A 15,675-nucleotide genomic window follows, 5' to 3' on the forward strand; every position below is an offset into this window, starting at 1 on the left:
TACAATATTACATGTTATAGTCACTGATTACTTCTGAATGGTTGGTGATCCAGGGATTATTCTGATTGCCAGATTGGAGTTGGAAATGAGGAAATTTGGCTTCTACCCCATGTTTTTTTGCCTTCCTCTGTATGGGGGGATAATACGCTGAATTATGTAGACAATAGACATAGGTCTTTTTTTCAGCTTTACACACTATGTTACTATGGATGTTAATAGTAGGCAACACAATACAAACTATATTATACATCTGAAATAGGAACTTACCAGTGTAGGGTTCTACTAGAATTTTCAGGGGTTGATCCTATTTGTGGATTATAGCTGGAGATACCATAACTGTCTACGGTATGAGAAGTTACTTAACTTTCCCACCCAGCCAGTCATTAACTTTTCTTTTTGGCCTCATCTATAGATCTTCATTCTATGGGATCCTAATATGGTGTTTGTACCTTGCTGTGGACTTATACTTTACTTCCATATGCCTCTTATTATACATAAAGGCATATTGAAAAAATTGTGACACACTACATTGGATGCCATATTACAAAGATATTTTCCTTTAGAAGCATAGCTTCCAGGAGAGAATTTATGTCCCTAAAGACCCATAGGGACTCCATGTGCATCAACCATTCATGGCAGTCTAGCCTCTGTATAGTTGCCCATAACTGTCACTTTTAAGGTGGTCAAAAGAACACGTTGATTTAAGGAGGACTGTCCAACTCCCCTGATGGCAGATCTTGTAGTGAAAAAGGATAAGGGTAGTTTAGATGAGATGGCTGTCAGGTGCTTAAGTGCTCAACAGCCATCCCAATGACTATTGCTCCTGAGCTTGTGAGCTGAAATGGTCCGACTAGTGACTGTTGAGTGCTTCTCGCTCAGTACGCTGTTACGTGCCCTGTTTACACATACCGATAGTCGCTCATAAACGCTTGCTTGAGTGATTATTGGGCAACTATTGGCCTACATAAAAGTACCCATAGGCATCTTGAGTTTCAACATGACCGATCCTCTGTTCTCCTAGAAGATAAGCCGTCGCCAGAGATATTTGGCATTGGCTTAGTACCAAATTAGGATCACTTGCAAGCTCAGCCAAGAAACCATAGGAAATCATTGGTTCTAAAAGCCGGGTATTTTCTAAGCATGTGATTTTTGCGTGCCTAGCTCCCGTGTGAAAGAGTCTTAAAGGGGTTGTCCCGCGAAAGCAAGTGGGGTTATACACTTCTGTATGGCCATATTAATGCACTTTGTAATGTACATTGTGCATTAATTATGAGCCATACAGAAGTTATTCACTTACCTGTTCCGTTGCTGGCGTCCTCGTCTCCATGGTGCCGTCTAATTTCAGCGTCTAATCGCCCGATTAGACGCGCTTGCGCAGTCCGGTCTTCTCCCTGGTGAATGGGGCCGCTCGTGCCGGAGAGCTGGTCCTCGTAGCTCCACCCCGTCACGTGTGCCGATTCCAGCCAATCAGGAGGCTGGAATCGGCAATGGACCGCACAGAGCCCACGGTGCACCATGGGAGAAGACCCGCGGTGCATCGTGGGTGAAGATCCCGGCGGCCATCTTGGTAAGGTAAGGAAGAAGTCGCCGCAGCGCGGGGATTCGGGTAAGTACTAAACGTTTTTTTTTTTTAACACATGCATTGGGTTTGTCTCGCGCCGAACGGGGGGCCTATTGAATAAAAAAAAAACCGTTTCGGCGTGGGACAACCCCTTTAAGACATATATAGACAGGGCAACAGGCCACATAGTATGTGTAGTGCAACATGCAGAGTTCACAGCCCATTAGTGACGCCATCTCTCAAACTGGCTGTTATCAGTAACTTGCACCTGTGCCCCTCCTATAGCATGCTGAGGGATATAGCACATTTATAGCACCCCCTATTTTACACAATAGTAAGTACGTGGCCATTTTTTGTGATTTTTGTTTGCCTATGTCCCATTTTGTGTTCATTCTGGAGGATAAGAAAGCCTATTGGGGATTTTTTATTACGTTTTGTATGCCAGATTTCTAGTTTACAAAAGTCGCAAATATGGTGTGGTTTACACTATAATTTGTGACTTTGGGCCTTTTTATGCCAGTCTTCTACTTGTTTCTAAAGGTTAGTGGGGCCAGGCCAAAAGGGGGCTATCAGATGTACTATCATTTATGTCAGAAACTGCTATGAATGTGTTGGATTTGTCCCTTCCTGTTGTTTGCTCTGGCACAGATGGCGCCATCAATGTCTGACTACGTATTCCCCACTCCTGTAGAGCTAACACGCCCCTTTGGCCACGAATTATTTTATTTATTTTTATCAGTTGTTTCTAGATTTCTTCTCCATATATATATCAGACGGCCACCTATACTATAAAGGAAGCAATATGCAAGCTAATGGCGATAACATTGAGCTGAATGCCCCAGGGGGCTTATACTTTAGGGCCTTTAAACTCAGCTGTCTCTGCTTGTCCACAACATGCCTCCTTATTTACAGGGCCCTGCAGCAAGGAGATTCCCTCACTTGAACTCAGCTCTGACGCTCTTATCCATAAAGTTAATCTGCCTTCTATTATTGTGCAAGTGACTCACAATCACATTCTGTTCCCATATCACAAAGTGTCAGACGGAAGATTTGATTATATTTTCAGTTATTTTGTTGATTCTAATGATGTGAAGTAACACCAGACCTGCCAAGCAAATACGTATCAGGAAGCATAGAAACACTTGAGGCTCCACTAGAATAGGTGCTTCATATGGCCTACATAGATCAGGATGAGCGCAGAAGGGAATGTCCTAATCCAATTCTCAAAAATTATATACGAGAAATTAGCAAAATTGACACTAAGATTTTCTCCCACTTATATAAAGTCAGGAAGCTGATACACACAATCCTTGTCAAAACCAATCCCTCCCCTAGAAGTTGTCAAAATTGTATGAAACTTTCTCTGTGTGATTGCAACGTTGATATTAAGTAAGTGATTTCAATATCAGAGGAAAAGGAGAATTTATTGTGAAAACTGACCTCTTGTAGGGAGGTTTTAGTACCCTTTTGTATCGCCTCTAGCTTGGATACAAGATGTTATACAAGCGGACATGGAGGTTCTAGTACCCTGTTATACCACCTCTAACTTGGATGCAAGATGTGATACGGGTGGGCATGGAGGCTCTAGTACCCTGTTGTACCACCTCTAGCTTGGATATAAGATGTGATATGGATGGGCATAGAGGCTCTAGTACCCTGTTGGGCCATCTCTAGCTTGGATACTAGATGTGATACAGGCAGGAATGGAGACTCTAGTACCCTGTTGAATTATCTATAGCGTGGATACAAGGTGTGATATGGGCAGGCATGGTGGCTCTAGTACTCTGTTGTACCACTTCTAGCTTGTATTCAAAATGTGATATGGACGGGCACGGAGGCATACAGGTGCCATATGGTATCCTGCGGCATAATGGTCCACATTTGCTGTAACTGAGCCTCTATATAGTGGAAACTCATAGTCTGTCAAAGTTGGCATCCCAGGTAGTCCCATACATGATGTATTGGCGAAAAATCTGGCTACCAGGCAGGCCATGGAAATGTGACAATGTTGTTGAGACATTCCTGTGAGCCCCTTGTGTGTGCGACCTAGCATTGTCCCTCTGGAAAATGCCTCTTGGAAGCTCTGCCATGAAAGGCAACACGTGTGGCTGCAGGATGTTCTGAACATATCGCTGAGCTGTCATTGTCCCTTGTACCATTACTAGGGGTGACCGACTGTTGTATGCGATGGCCCCCCAGACCATCCCACCAGCAGTGGGAACAATGTGCAGCTCCACAGCAAAGACGGGATTGAGGCACTCACCCCTAGGTCTCCAGACACGAACACAGTCGTCGTTAGTGCCCAAACTAAACCTGGATTCGTCCCTGAAGACAACCCAGTTCCAATCCATAGCATCCAGTTTCATTGTTCGTGACACCACTGCAAAACAGAGGTGACAGAGGCAGTACATGTAATGGGCATCATAAAACCAAATGTCCTTCTGCTAAGCTCCTGGAAATAGTTTTGACAGGGGACTGTAATGATGGCAGACAACGAAACAGGAGCTATCTACATTTTTGTGCTTCAATGGAGTTAGACATTAAATCAGCAACTGAGGATCCTGCAAACTTATGTTCATTTGGAAATGCCTAGAAAAGCTATGATATATAATGGGCTTTCCATGGGTATATAGACGACATCTAAATAGGGTCATTTATAAAAGAAGTTGCATATTGGACATTTTTGGGGGGGTTGGGGTGGGGGGGAGCAGAATAGAGTACCTCTGTAATATTGCACCTACAGTATTTGTAAACTTTTTATGTGGAAATTATTAAAATAACGGTGTTTCATGTGCCTACTGTATGACTTAATATATACTAAATCCAATCTGAGCTATGTACTCTGAGATCCAAGTTTATATATCTAGCATAGATGATGCATTAGAAGAAGGAAAATTATTTCAGCTCTGTACAGTTATCGCAAGGTTTACAGAAGAAGCTCTGCCCATTGTAAGAAAGCCAATGAGAATAGAGGAAGACCTTGTCCCAATCAGAGATTTACTCCGATCAAATTATTACAAAGCTGGCTACAGACGTTCAAAAGCTGGTTGACAGCTACAATATGTACCCTATTCACATAGATATTAGGATCAGCTCAAAGTTCAGTTAGTGAGCTGCTGATGAGCAACTAGCGGATATCTCATTTTCTAATTATCTGTGGGAAAACAATGGATTGGACTATTGAAATCTAACTAGTTAGACCTTTGTTTCCATTCAAAATCTGTTGTTGGTGTCTCAGGGATATTGGCAGGATCTCTTGACTTAAGGGCCCTTTTACCTGACAAGATAAATTGGAATGAGCATGCAACTAGCGGTGATGTAGTGATCGTTTGCTTGCCATGTATTTACACTGAAAATTGGGTAGTTTTGATCACTCATTCGAACATAACCGCACCTCTTCAACACTTCTGCCACTAGTTTCTATTCAGCCAATCGTTATGCCACTTGTTTACCTGAAAGGATTTGCAGCCGACCAACAATGACTTATAGGTAAGCATGAAAAATCCAATCGACGATAATAATCTAACGATTTATTGATGATCCTACACTAACTGCACACGTTTACATCTAACAATCATGTAAATAACACGATTTAATGATTATTCACACAATAATCGTGCCCTGTATACCCTTAAAGCTAATGTCTGTGGCCATCTCTAGTGGCTGAGTATAAAGAGCCTTTTGCATAGCTCAATTATTGAGGAAGAACGACCCCATGAATGTTTTGTTCGCCTGATCATTGGGGCATGTCAAAGGACAAATGATCGGTTGACCTACAAGCAACTGCTTATTCATTGGCTAATCGTATCTTTAATGCGAGCATAGAAATGTTCGCTGGTTCATTGTTCATCTGCCCATGTAAATCTTGTTGTTCAGTGCTTGTCTCCCTGAGCTAATTGATCCATATAAAAGGACCTATAAGGTTGCAATCTCATTTTTTTCAATTTTATTTGAAGGATTTGCATGAATCCATCTATCGTGTGTGGGGTTGAGTGGGTGGAGGAAGGGGAATGTTTGCTGCAATAGGCAGCTCATGAAAATTTCTGAGAACTATATCCAAGGCTAGGATGGGGGGGGGGGGGGCAGAAGAGGTGGATGTGTATGAAGCACCTAGATTATAGACAGTACAATGTTCCTACTTGTATTCAATTTACTAGAATGCTCACACAGCTAGGGACCAAGAAATCGGTATGAAAACTGGATCTTAGACACTAAAATAGAAAATAACATAGATTTGGCCAAAAAAAACTGCTAGTAACCAGTGGGCATTTGAGAGTGAAGAACCAAACTATGAAGTACCAGGAACTAAACCATTGAACCACTGAGTACAGGTTCTAGGGACCTTATTTGCTTGACACTAGGGATTAGGGAACCAAAAGACTTGATACTAGTTAAATCATCAAACCACTGAACATCTGAGTGTGAAAAGCCAAACCATAAAGTATGAGGAACTAAGTTATTAACCCTCTTGTGGTACCATGAGGTCTATTTGACCCCAGCCTCATTCATTACGGTCTTGCACTTAAAAACTGGTACCAAATGAGGGTTAAACCACTGAGTATTATGAACTTCATTCGCCACCATGGTTGAGGTACTAAAATACTGGCTATTACTGAGTCATGGCACCAAAACTCTGGACTTCTGTAACAGAAGTATCAAACCACTGAAAACAAGAGAGCTAATTTACTTGGCACCAGGGTTAATGCCCTAAAAGACACTACGAACCATGAGAACTAAAGCAATGGACATCTGAGACTCAAGAACATCTCACTGTGGATTGGGGTACAAAATAATGGACTACCAAGCTAAGTACATATACCACCCATTATGAAAGCTAATCATCACCTTGTGCTTGTTTTAAGACAGTTGGTCTAGGGTCGGGGTGGTCAACTTGTGGCCTGGGGCCAAATGGGACTCGTGATGCCATATTGTGCAGCCTTTAACCATCTGCTCACAAATATGCTTGTCTGTGTCTTTTGGCTACTCACATGTATTTTACATGCTAGAGAGAAGAAAGTGGTGAATATTGTAGGAGCAAGGACAGGCGAGTACTAATAGTCCTTTGTGTGGCCATCTCTATGACATCATATATTGGCAAAATGAGATCTCCTGATCCCTCCTTGGCGCTCTCGAAAAGAGTAGATAAATTGAAGATGGAGATGCATGCATGGAGTTTCATTAAAGCTTTATGGAACTAGTGAAAAACCTGCTCTTTTTTCTCAGCAAATCACATAAACTTCAATGAAGAGAGCCACAGGCATGGTCTCCTCCTTTCTAGGTTGCAAATGACAAAGAAAGGTCCCTCCATTCTCCTGATGGGAAGGAATCCTCAAAGTGGAAACAGCACCTATCAGATAATATGGCCCTCACTTTTGTGCACCCCTGGTCTAGAGAGATATTGCTTCACCTTGTGGAGAGCACTCGGTGGTGCAGGGAGTCTTACAGCCCATGCAATGCTGCTTGGGAATAAAGATATGCAAATAAGCTTTCATCCAAGAGGAAGAAATCTGGTTCTAGCACAGCAATACTTTTAAGTAGACCCAAAGTCGTAGCTAGATTTTCCTCTATTCATGGGGTTTGGAGGGGTAAAGTTACTTCTAAAGGACCTTTCATACGGGACTGAATTATCACGCAGGACGCACCGCAAGCCGTGGTAAGTTCCACACCAAAATCCACAGGCTACCTATGGATTTTGATGCAGAGTTTAAAATATCTTGAAACCTGCCTGCAATTTCGCATCAAAACCGCAATTAGACCTGTGAATTCGGATGTGGATTTCCGCAGCTGCTGATTAGGTTGCATCTAGAGATGAGCGAGTATACTCGCTAAGGCACATTACTCGAGCGAGTAGTGCCTTAGCCGAGTATCTCCCCGCTCGTCTCTAAAGATTCGGGGGCCGGCGCGGGTGACAGGTGAGTTGCGGCGGGGAGCGGGAGGGAGAGAGAGAGAGATCTCCCCTCCGTTCCTCCCCACTCTCCCCTGCCGGCCCCCGAATCTTTAGAGACGAGCGGGGAGATACTCGGCTAAGGCACTACTCGCTCGAGTAATGTGCCTTAGCGAGTATACTCGCTCATCTCTAGTTGCATCCTGCGGTGTAATTCCATCCCGTGTGAAAGCTCCCTTTGGGAGAGCACCTAGTAGCTATTTGAAGACTCATAAGGCCATGCATGCTCCTATAGGAACATAAGCCAAAACCAGAGTCTTCTCTAGAAGAAAAAGACTATGTTTAGACAGACTATTAGGTGGGCTTCACAGGGTCGTCAAAATCGCACGAGATGTGTGCACCGCACAAATATGAACCCCATTCTTTTGAATGGGGTCATACACATGAGTGATTTTTTTCCTACATGGCATCACGATACAATGCTGTGCAGGAAACAAATCGTGGCATGTACTATTTTGTGGCATGTTCTATCTTGCATCACAGCACCCATCGTTTTCAATGGGGCTGGTGGCAGGAGCGTATAATGAACGCTGACCGATATGATTGACTTATCATTTATTGCTCAATTGTTGGCTGTTTTTTGACCTGCAATCGATCCATGTGTAAACACCTTTAGTTTTACTGCCTTCTATCTAACTACCTAGGTCAAGGCAGAGTGACTTGTTAGTGCCACCCTCACCCTTACAGCGCCCGAGGCACATGCCCCTCCAGCCTCCTTTGCATAGAGAGTCTCCACGCACATAACAAGAGTTAGGACATATCTGTACCTGCTTTTCTATCCCGAACACTTACTAAGCTTCTGGCAAATGTATCTTTCGGTTATTTGTACGTCTTGCAGCTGTTTTGTGCTGCCAGGGAAATATACTTTGCAGATGATTTTCTTTCCTTGACTTTACAAAGTACATTGACAGTCTGTGCTGGAGCATGTTAAAAGTAAACTGTTATTGACTAAGTGTGAGAGAAGTGTGTGTTTGAAGAGATGAGGGGGGGATGTGGTGCTACAAGCAGCCTCCTACACTCAGGCCTGTGATTTGTGAGCGAAACATGATGAAACCAGACCCCGGACAAATGAAATGAGCCCGTCAACTCAACCAGGTGGGATTACTTGGAAGTAATAGACCCAACTCACCCAGCAATCACTGCAGACAGACACCTAAAGGGAAACAGTATCTAGTGGCTCCTGCACTATGGCTCTGAGCAGTGGTTTACACTTCTATCAGGTAGGGAAGACTTTGTTGCATCGATGTAGCAAAACTGGATTTGTCATTTAACTCTTGCATTGCTACAGTCGATTAAACAAGCTGATCTTTGACAGAGCCTTATTTCTCCCTATGCAATCTGACGTATGCATATACTAATGTGCTATTTTTTTTTTTTGTACCCGCAGGTTATATCCTTTGTCACTTTTATCTTTGGAGTGCAAATATGTTTTGGATTTACTGCAAATCGCTTAAAAAGATCAGAGTCCGAATATATGAGTCTGGATGAAGGTGTCGTCTCAGGTAATGACGGGGATTATATTGTCTAGATCGGTTGGTATTGCATGTGACAGGTTCTCCAACGGAATTTGGGAAGCAAGTATTTTACTGTATGTGTCAAGTTTTTTTTTTTGTTTTTTTTATATAATTTTTTTTATTTTTTTAAAGTGTGCGTTCACATGATCATCAGCAATGTGTGAACGCACTCTAATGAATCTGGACATGTGATTTAAACCAGCCACGGCTTGAACGATACCACATTTTCTATTCTATTCCCTTCTCATTAGTTTATGCATTGTGGATGCATCAGCTTTAAATATACCACAGACTGGCTAATGGAGGACCTGTCACTTTAAGACATTAGTAATGAGCGTAAATCAGAGTGGTCCTCCACCGGGCATATAGATACACGGTAGGGGTGCGTTTAAGCATAGCTGATTTGGTGCTGGTTTTGTCGCTAATCTGCAGCAAATCGGCTACGTGTGAACGCACCCTAATGCTATTTTCTATTGCACCTTCTTCTATACACTGATTTAAGGGCTGCTTCGTAAGGGCGTATGCACATTTGTGCACACCTCTGCGCTGCATTTTTGTGGAACAAACTATGCTATTTTGCAGGCTTACGGCGTACTTGTTACTGTACTTTTTCCGCCCGCACGGCATGTTCTTTTGCGCAAACAAGACGCACTGCTTGAAATGGTTAATGAGGTCCAGATGTGTTCTTTTTCCAGCATAATTACGCAGCGTATTACACATCTCCTTGCATATTGCATGCACATTTACACATCCCCCATTCTATAGGGATCTTTTGGTGCGCAAATGTGCAAGAAAGTACAATGTGCTGTAGTTTTTTTTTTTTTTACGTGACTGAAATGCACACGCAAAATACAGAAATGGAAATTAAAGAGTTCTAATCTCTGCATATTCCACGCGCGAATACACCCATGTGAACGAGCCCTTAAAGTGCAATTCCACTGAAAATCTGAACCTTTATGTATGACAGCTGTTATTACTTACATACTGCATCCCCCTCATCTCACACTTATGAGGATCCCAGAGGCTGAGATATGGAGAGTTGTTTGTTGGGGTCCTTATGCTGTAGTAGTCCCTGTCCTGCCTGCAACACGGAGGGAAAAAAGTAGTCGGCAGCAATCCCTTTTTTTTGTCCTAATCTAGGACTTTCTAGAGTTATATCAGTTGAGGCATTTAACAATTTTGCTAACCAGAGAAAAACTTAATGAAGGGTTGGCTCGTTGTTGCCTCTATCAGTCCTGCAAGCAAAGAGTCAAATTTAGCAACTTTTCTGGGCAAGGACCCCAGCGAGTCACATAAGATCGTATGGGGTGATGTATAGCTAGACTTTACTCTGGCCGTAGACCTGCAGGTAACTGGATAGTATATGGTAGTATGGATGGTGCATTGCATAAACTTGGATATGTGCCATGGAAGGATGCAGTTTCTGGAGAGAGAATAGAACCCATTGATTTTAATGGGTTCGGTCACATGCAAGCTTGTACTATCTTTCTGCTTATTTACGCACCACAGGTCCCGATAGAAGTCAATGGGGGGTGCGCTAAAGCCTGCGCAATATACAAGGAGATGCATGAAACACTATGTAATTGCGCAGGAAGAACAACACATCTGGTGTTTATTAGACAAATTTGCTATTTCAAGTGGTTTGTGTCTTATGGCCAGAAAAAGTGCAGTAAAATACGCCGACACACACAGAAAAGTTGTGTTAAGGCATGTGCAGTTGTGCTTGCGCCTGTGTGAAGCCGGCCTAAGAGAGTGCATGCAAATCACATACCTAAGAGCCAATCAAGTACTCCGATTTTTGACTTACCCTCCCTTTTTGCCTGTACGCTTTGCTAACTTATGACCTCTTCGGGGAGTCCTTTGGACACTGGTTGGGTTGGGATACAGCGCTCAGATAGTTCCATCAAAGACTATGTGATATTAACCTTACAGAAGCTTTTTGGTAGCATTCAACATACGTTTGTATGACTGGAGACATCGGCCATCTTGTCTTACATGGACTCATGACTTGAGGTGTAGCATTTCGGGAATGTACAGCAGACCTATACTTACTATTGCCCTGGGCATTGTGTTTGACTAAACCCTAAATTACTAAAAGTAACTTTAATTGTGTATTGCCTTTCTTCAGACTCCCTCCTCCATTGTTGTTCTATGGGAAACTTAAGAAAATTCAGCAGAAACGGAAAAATAGGACTTAGCTATATTAAACTTATAATAGAAGTGTAGAGTTGGTCGATGCGCTCCGGGGCAGCAATGACTCTTCATTGTGATAATTGTAAAACAAACGACACCTTCTGATATCACCAGGAGGCAAATGACAGGTTCAAGTCTGCTACGAGTGTCTATTGAGAAAACTACTGCATGTCTTCTGCTAACTTTGGTCCTCCTTTTTTACTCCCCCTTCATTAATTCTTCTTTAAAAAATGCCATTAAGTTCATTCATAGTGTTTTTTTAATTTGCATAGCTTTTTTTTTTTTCTTTTGATGTTTTATCAGCCTGTAGGGTAAAATGTCTGAAAACCACCATATGCAGAGCATGTTGCACTTTGAAAAAAACGGCACTGACCTAAAGACCAAAACTCTCACTTTTCAGTGCATTATATATGTCACTATAACATAACATCTGGTTGCAGCATTTTCATCAAATGGCATGAAAATAGTGTTTTTCAACAATTTTTTTTTTTAAAGTAAGATGAGCTTTTCAAATGCCGGTCTCGAAGGGAGTTGCACCAAGATTACAAGTTATCCCCTAGCCATAGATGGAAGTACGAGAGCGCTTACAGCTTGGGTATATCTGCAATCCCGTTGAAATGGAATAGAGCATCCGTGTGCTTGCATGACCGGCGCACCATTGATTCTCCTTCCCCCTGTGGGGGAGCAGTAACCTTGCAGTGGGGAGGACAGGGGGACACCCATTCTCAGGATCAGCGGGTGTCTTAGCAGTGAGACCCCCAGCGATCAGTAAGTTATCCCCCTGTCCTGTGACTAGGGGTAACTTGTAATCTTGGTGTAACCCCCTTTTAATATAATTTCCTCTGGCACACAATGTGACTAATATACGAAGTGGCACATTTTGGTTTCTCTGTGCACTGACACCATATAGTTGTACATTTTGGGTACCATATGGCATTGTTAGGTGTTCATTATATGGGCACTATATGTTATTGCTGCTATATGGGGGTATTGTTTAGGCACAGCTTGGTCCATTATTTCAGGAGTTACTGGACCTAAGGGTGCGTTCACACGAGCTCATAAACGGCGCGTTTTTGCGCGCAATCGTATATACGTGACCGTCTGAGGCGTTGGTTTTGAATGTATTCGTTTGCACGGGCGATTTTACGGCGCGTAAAAACGGCAACCCGAAAAAAACACGGAACATACGCGACCGAAATACGCGCCAACGCATATTCGATGGCCGAAAAGATAGTTTGCAAAGTAGGAACAAACGATAATACGCTTTCTAGCTCTGGTCATGATCTCCGAAAAACGTTCTTTCCGGCGATTATACGCTGCGCACTTGCGAACCTAAATACGCCTACGCTCGTGTGAATGCACCCTAAAAGTGGGAATTTGGTGCCAGGAAACTGCTGGCACAACTTTGATTTATCTTTTTTTTTTTTCTTCAAAGTCTGAGCAGTCCAATTATCACAATCTATGTTCAATTCTTGGGAAATTCCTTCTCGATGCATTTTAGCACTTGCTTTTTACTGAAATAGCTCAGGGTTTGGCCTATCGTACATTACAGTTATATAGTTTTCTAACTGCTGGGGTGATTTACCGTTTCTTCCAGGTGTTGCTGTTTTGTGGTCGAGATGTTAAAAATCCTGTTCACACAATATGGTAAACTTTGCAGTTGTTTGTGGAGTACATATGAATGCCCCCTCGCCTCTGGTCTCCAACCTCTGCCAGCTCTCCATATATCAGATAATTGACTCTAAAGTGTAATGCATTGAGTTGTATTCAAGGCAGTTTATTCTTTTGGGTTTTTGTTTTCTAGAGGGCTCTACCACCAATTTTACATACAGCTAGGAGGGCAGATTGGTATAGCATATGAATCGGGGTGATGGGTGCCATGGCGAAGCTACAAGACACTTTGCCTTGGATAGTGTACATATGTGATATAAGAGGGGTAAGATGTAGACTGGCTGGAGGAGGCTGATAATGAGGGCAACAGGGATACTTCTTGGTGAACAATTGGTTTCCGACCCAATGATGTAAGGAACATCTAATGGTAATGATATAAGCCACATAAGTCTGTCCGTACCTATAAACAGGAGTCACTGCCTCTCCATGCTAACTCATATCTTTACCATGCAGGAAGCTTGAGAGGATTGTACATCAAGGACCTTGAGGCTAGTTGTAGACACTATTTTTGTCAGTTATATCCTTTCTATTTGAATAGGATTCATTAATGTCTTCGTGTTGAATCCAACAAGTTAGTTTGTAGCTGTTTTTGAAGAACCTTGCCTGACAATGACACGGAGCTCCTTGAGGATAGGCATAAGCCTAGGTAGGGTAGCCAGATCTTCAACTGTCTCCTTAGCCAGTCCTTGTGGCGATTGACTCCATTGCAGCCAACTCTGTTATGGGTATGCTATAGCTTTGGTGAACCATGCTTGGAAGTCCATACTAGCAGAAGAATACCCAGTCACCTGGGCCTTGTACTGGTACCAGATGTGGAACATCACCTGGAGAACGCATGTTAACGAAAACTGGTAACTTTTTTTATTCAACTAGGATTCGGGTAACACACCAAATTTGGCTGGTATGGGAAGGCCAGTTTCTTTGGCAGGCGCAAGACTATTTTCTTTTGAAGATGGCAAACAGGCGTCCAGGAATCACCCGGCTATATACCTCTTACTGCCTACAATTACAGAGAATTCTTTTTGGACTCTCTGAGAAACTGCTTCTTATACATTTTCCTCTGTGTACTCTGTCCTCAATCTCTCCACGCTCAGCAGCACCACCAACCACGTCCAGTCCGCATTCTCCCCCCAAAGCCACCAGCTTTACCCACGGCACAGTTTTAAAGAGACGGTATTAAGTCACACAAAACTATTCCAATTTCCTCTGACATGTTCACATCTGTGTTGAGACTTCTATTATAAATGAAAGCCACATCACCATGCTGGAACCATTGTACATGGGATACCACCGAGGTAGTTGGGATCTGGGGTGGTGTCTACTGTTTTGACGGGAAGAATGGCACTGTATGCAAACCTATTCTTCCTGTCAAAATGCTGTCATTTGAATTGTAGCTTCTAAACAAGACTTGTCCTTTACTTTTAGCCTTCAAGAGGAAAAGAAGCATATACCAAACTCCTTTCACACCAGTTATACACCACCCCCTTATTGAAACAACATGCACCTTTTGGCTAAGAAAAACTGTTACAGTCCTGTGGTCAGCAATGATGGCAAAAATGGGGACAGTGGGGGAAAGGCTGCTGAAAGAACAATGTAGAGGTGTTGTGTAGCACATGGCAGTGGGCATTTAACTTGAAATTTGGCTGTGTCTTGGATTTACTCGTGAACTCCCCATTATAATGATGTTCAGGTATTTGTAGTACTAAAGTCCCCAAGGGCACTTGCCAGACCTTAGGACAGAACTTGTTCCCTATTATGCATTCTAGTAATAGAGAGGTATTGTGTCATACAGGAGGAAGCGGCGGTGTGGAACTCTGGGTAATTACCTCCCTCCGAGTTACTAATACTGTAGATTTGCATACTGATTGGCTTCATTCAATGGGGCCACATGCAAATAAAACATATTCCATATAGACTATGGTGTGCACATGTATCCAACACAAACTTGCTGCAGATTTAATGTGGAATTGGTATGGTAATTGGTAAATTTTATTTACTATGGATTTGGGGATGATGCCTTCCCATTTCTCTTAACTATCCAGGTACACAACTGGTATGGTGTTGCGTCATCTGGTCTTCAATAACTTCTAACACATGTAGTGAATTAATGCGCGGGCAGCCACGTTCCCTGGGCCCATCAGATAATTCTAAAATGTTAGTCTATGAAGAAACAGAATAGTTGCTTTGCAGACTGATGCAACTTAACCTAGAAGGATTAGTAGATTATTTCAAGGTCTTGTTGTGCCCAGGCAGTGTTCTCTTCTCGGCAGTTGGGCCCAAAAGAGGAATCTTTGATCTCTTAGTGACCCGTTTCCAACATGTCCATGATTAAAAGGGTTGCCCGGGATTAGAAAAACATGTCTGCTTTCTTCCACTGTTTGTAAGTAGTAGTGATTTTCAGCACCATTGACTTCAGTTGAGATTTCTGACACAACCCATATACAGAAAGCTATGTTTCTCTAATGTTAGAAAACCTGTGTACTGTGAAGTATTCCACGTTTTGCAGTAGGAGTCTGGCAACTTTGGTCAGAAAGGGTATCATATCTCCTTATGGAGAGCACCTTGAAGGTGAATGAGGAGACTTATAAGGCCATCCATGTTCCTCTGGGAAATATGCAAATGAGTGTTGGATGATGATTGATGGATTTCTTGCTAGTTTTGTTCACCTACAGCACTGAAGTCATGGGTTCAAATCCAACCAGTGCAGTGAGCATTCAGATTGTATGTTCTGCTCACTTTTAGCTTGTCTGCCTCCTAAAATGGCTGATAACATGTAGTAATAAATCATGTAT

General features: G+C 42.7%; 1 protein-coding gene across 7 annotated transcripts in view; it reads left to right on the forward strand.

Moving 5' to 3' along the window:
* Positions 1-8,566: 8,566 nt before the first annotated feature.
* The window catches only part of ENPP2 (ectonucleotide pyrophosphatase/phosphodiesterase 2), an 80,544-nt gene continuing 73,435 nt past the window's right edge, over positions 8,567-15,675 (forward strand). For 4 of the 7 annotated variants that reach the window (XM_066578511.1, XM_066578512.1, XM_066578513.1 and 1 more), the window contains exons 1-2: positions 8,568-8,725; positions 8,893-9,007. In XM_066578511.1, coding sequence (XP_066434608.1) covers positions 8,693-8,725; positions 8,893-9,007 — 148 coding nt within the window. In that variant the 5' untranslated portion in view covers positions 8,568-8,692. Of the gene's footprint in view, positions 8,726-8,892; positions 9,008-15,675 lie in introns of all 7 variants that reach the window. The other 3 variants (XM_066578508.1, XM_066578509.1, XM_066578510.1) reach the window with 1 other exon arrangement.

This window comes from Eleutherodactylus coqui, chromosome 9, assembly GCF_035609145.1.
Source record: "Eleutherodactylus coqui strain aEleCoq1 chromosome 9, aEleCoq1.hap1, whole genome shotgun sequence".
Classification (NCBI taxonomy): domain Eukaryota; kingdom Metazoa; phylum Chordata; class Amphibia; order Anura; family Eleutherodactylidae; genus Eleutherodactylus; species Eleutherodactylus coqui.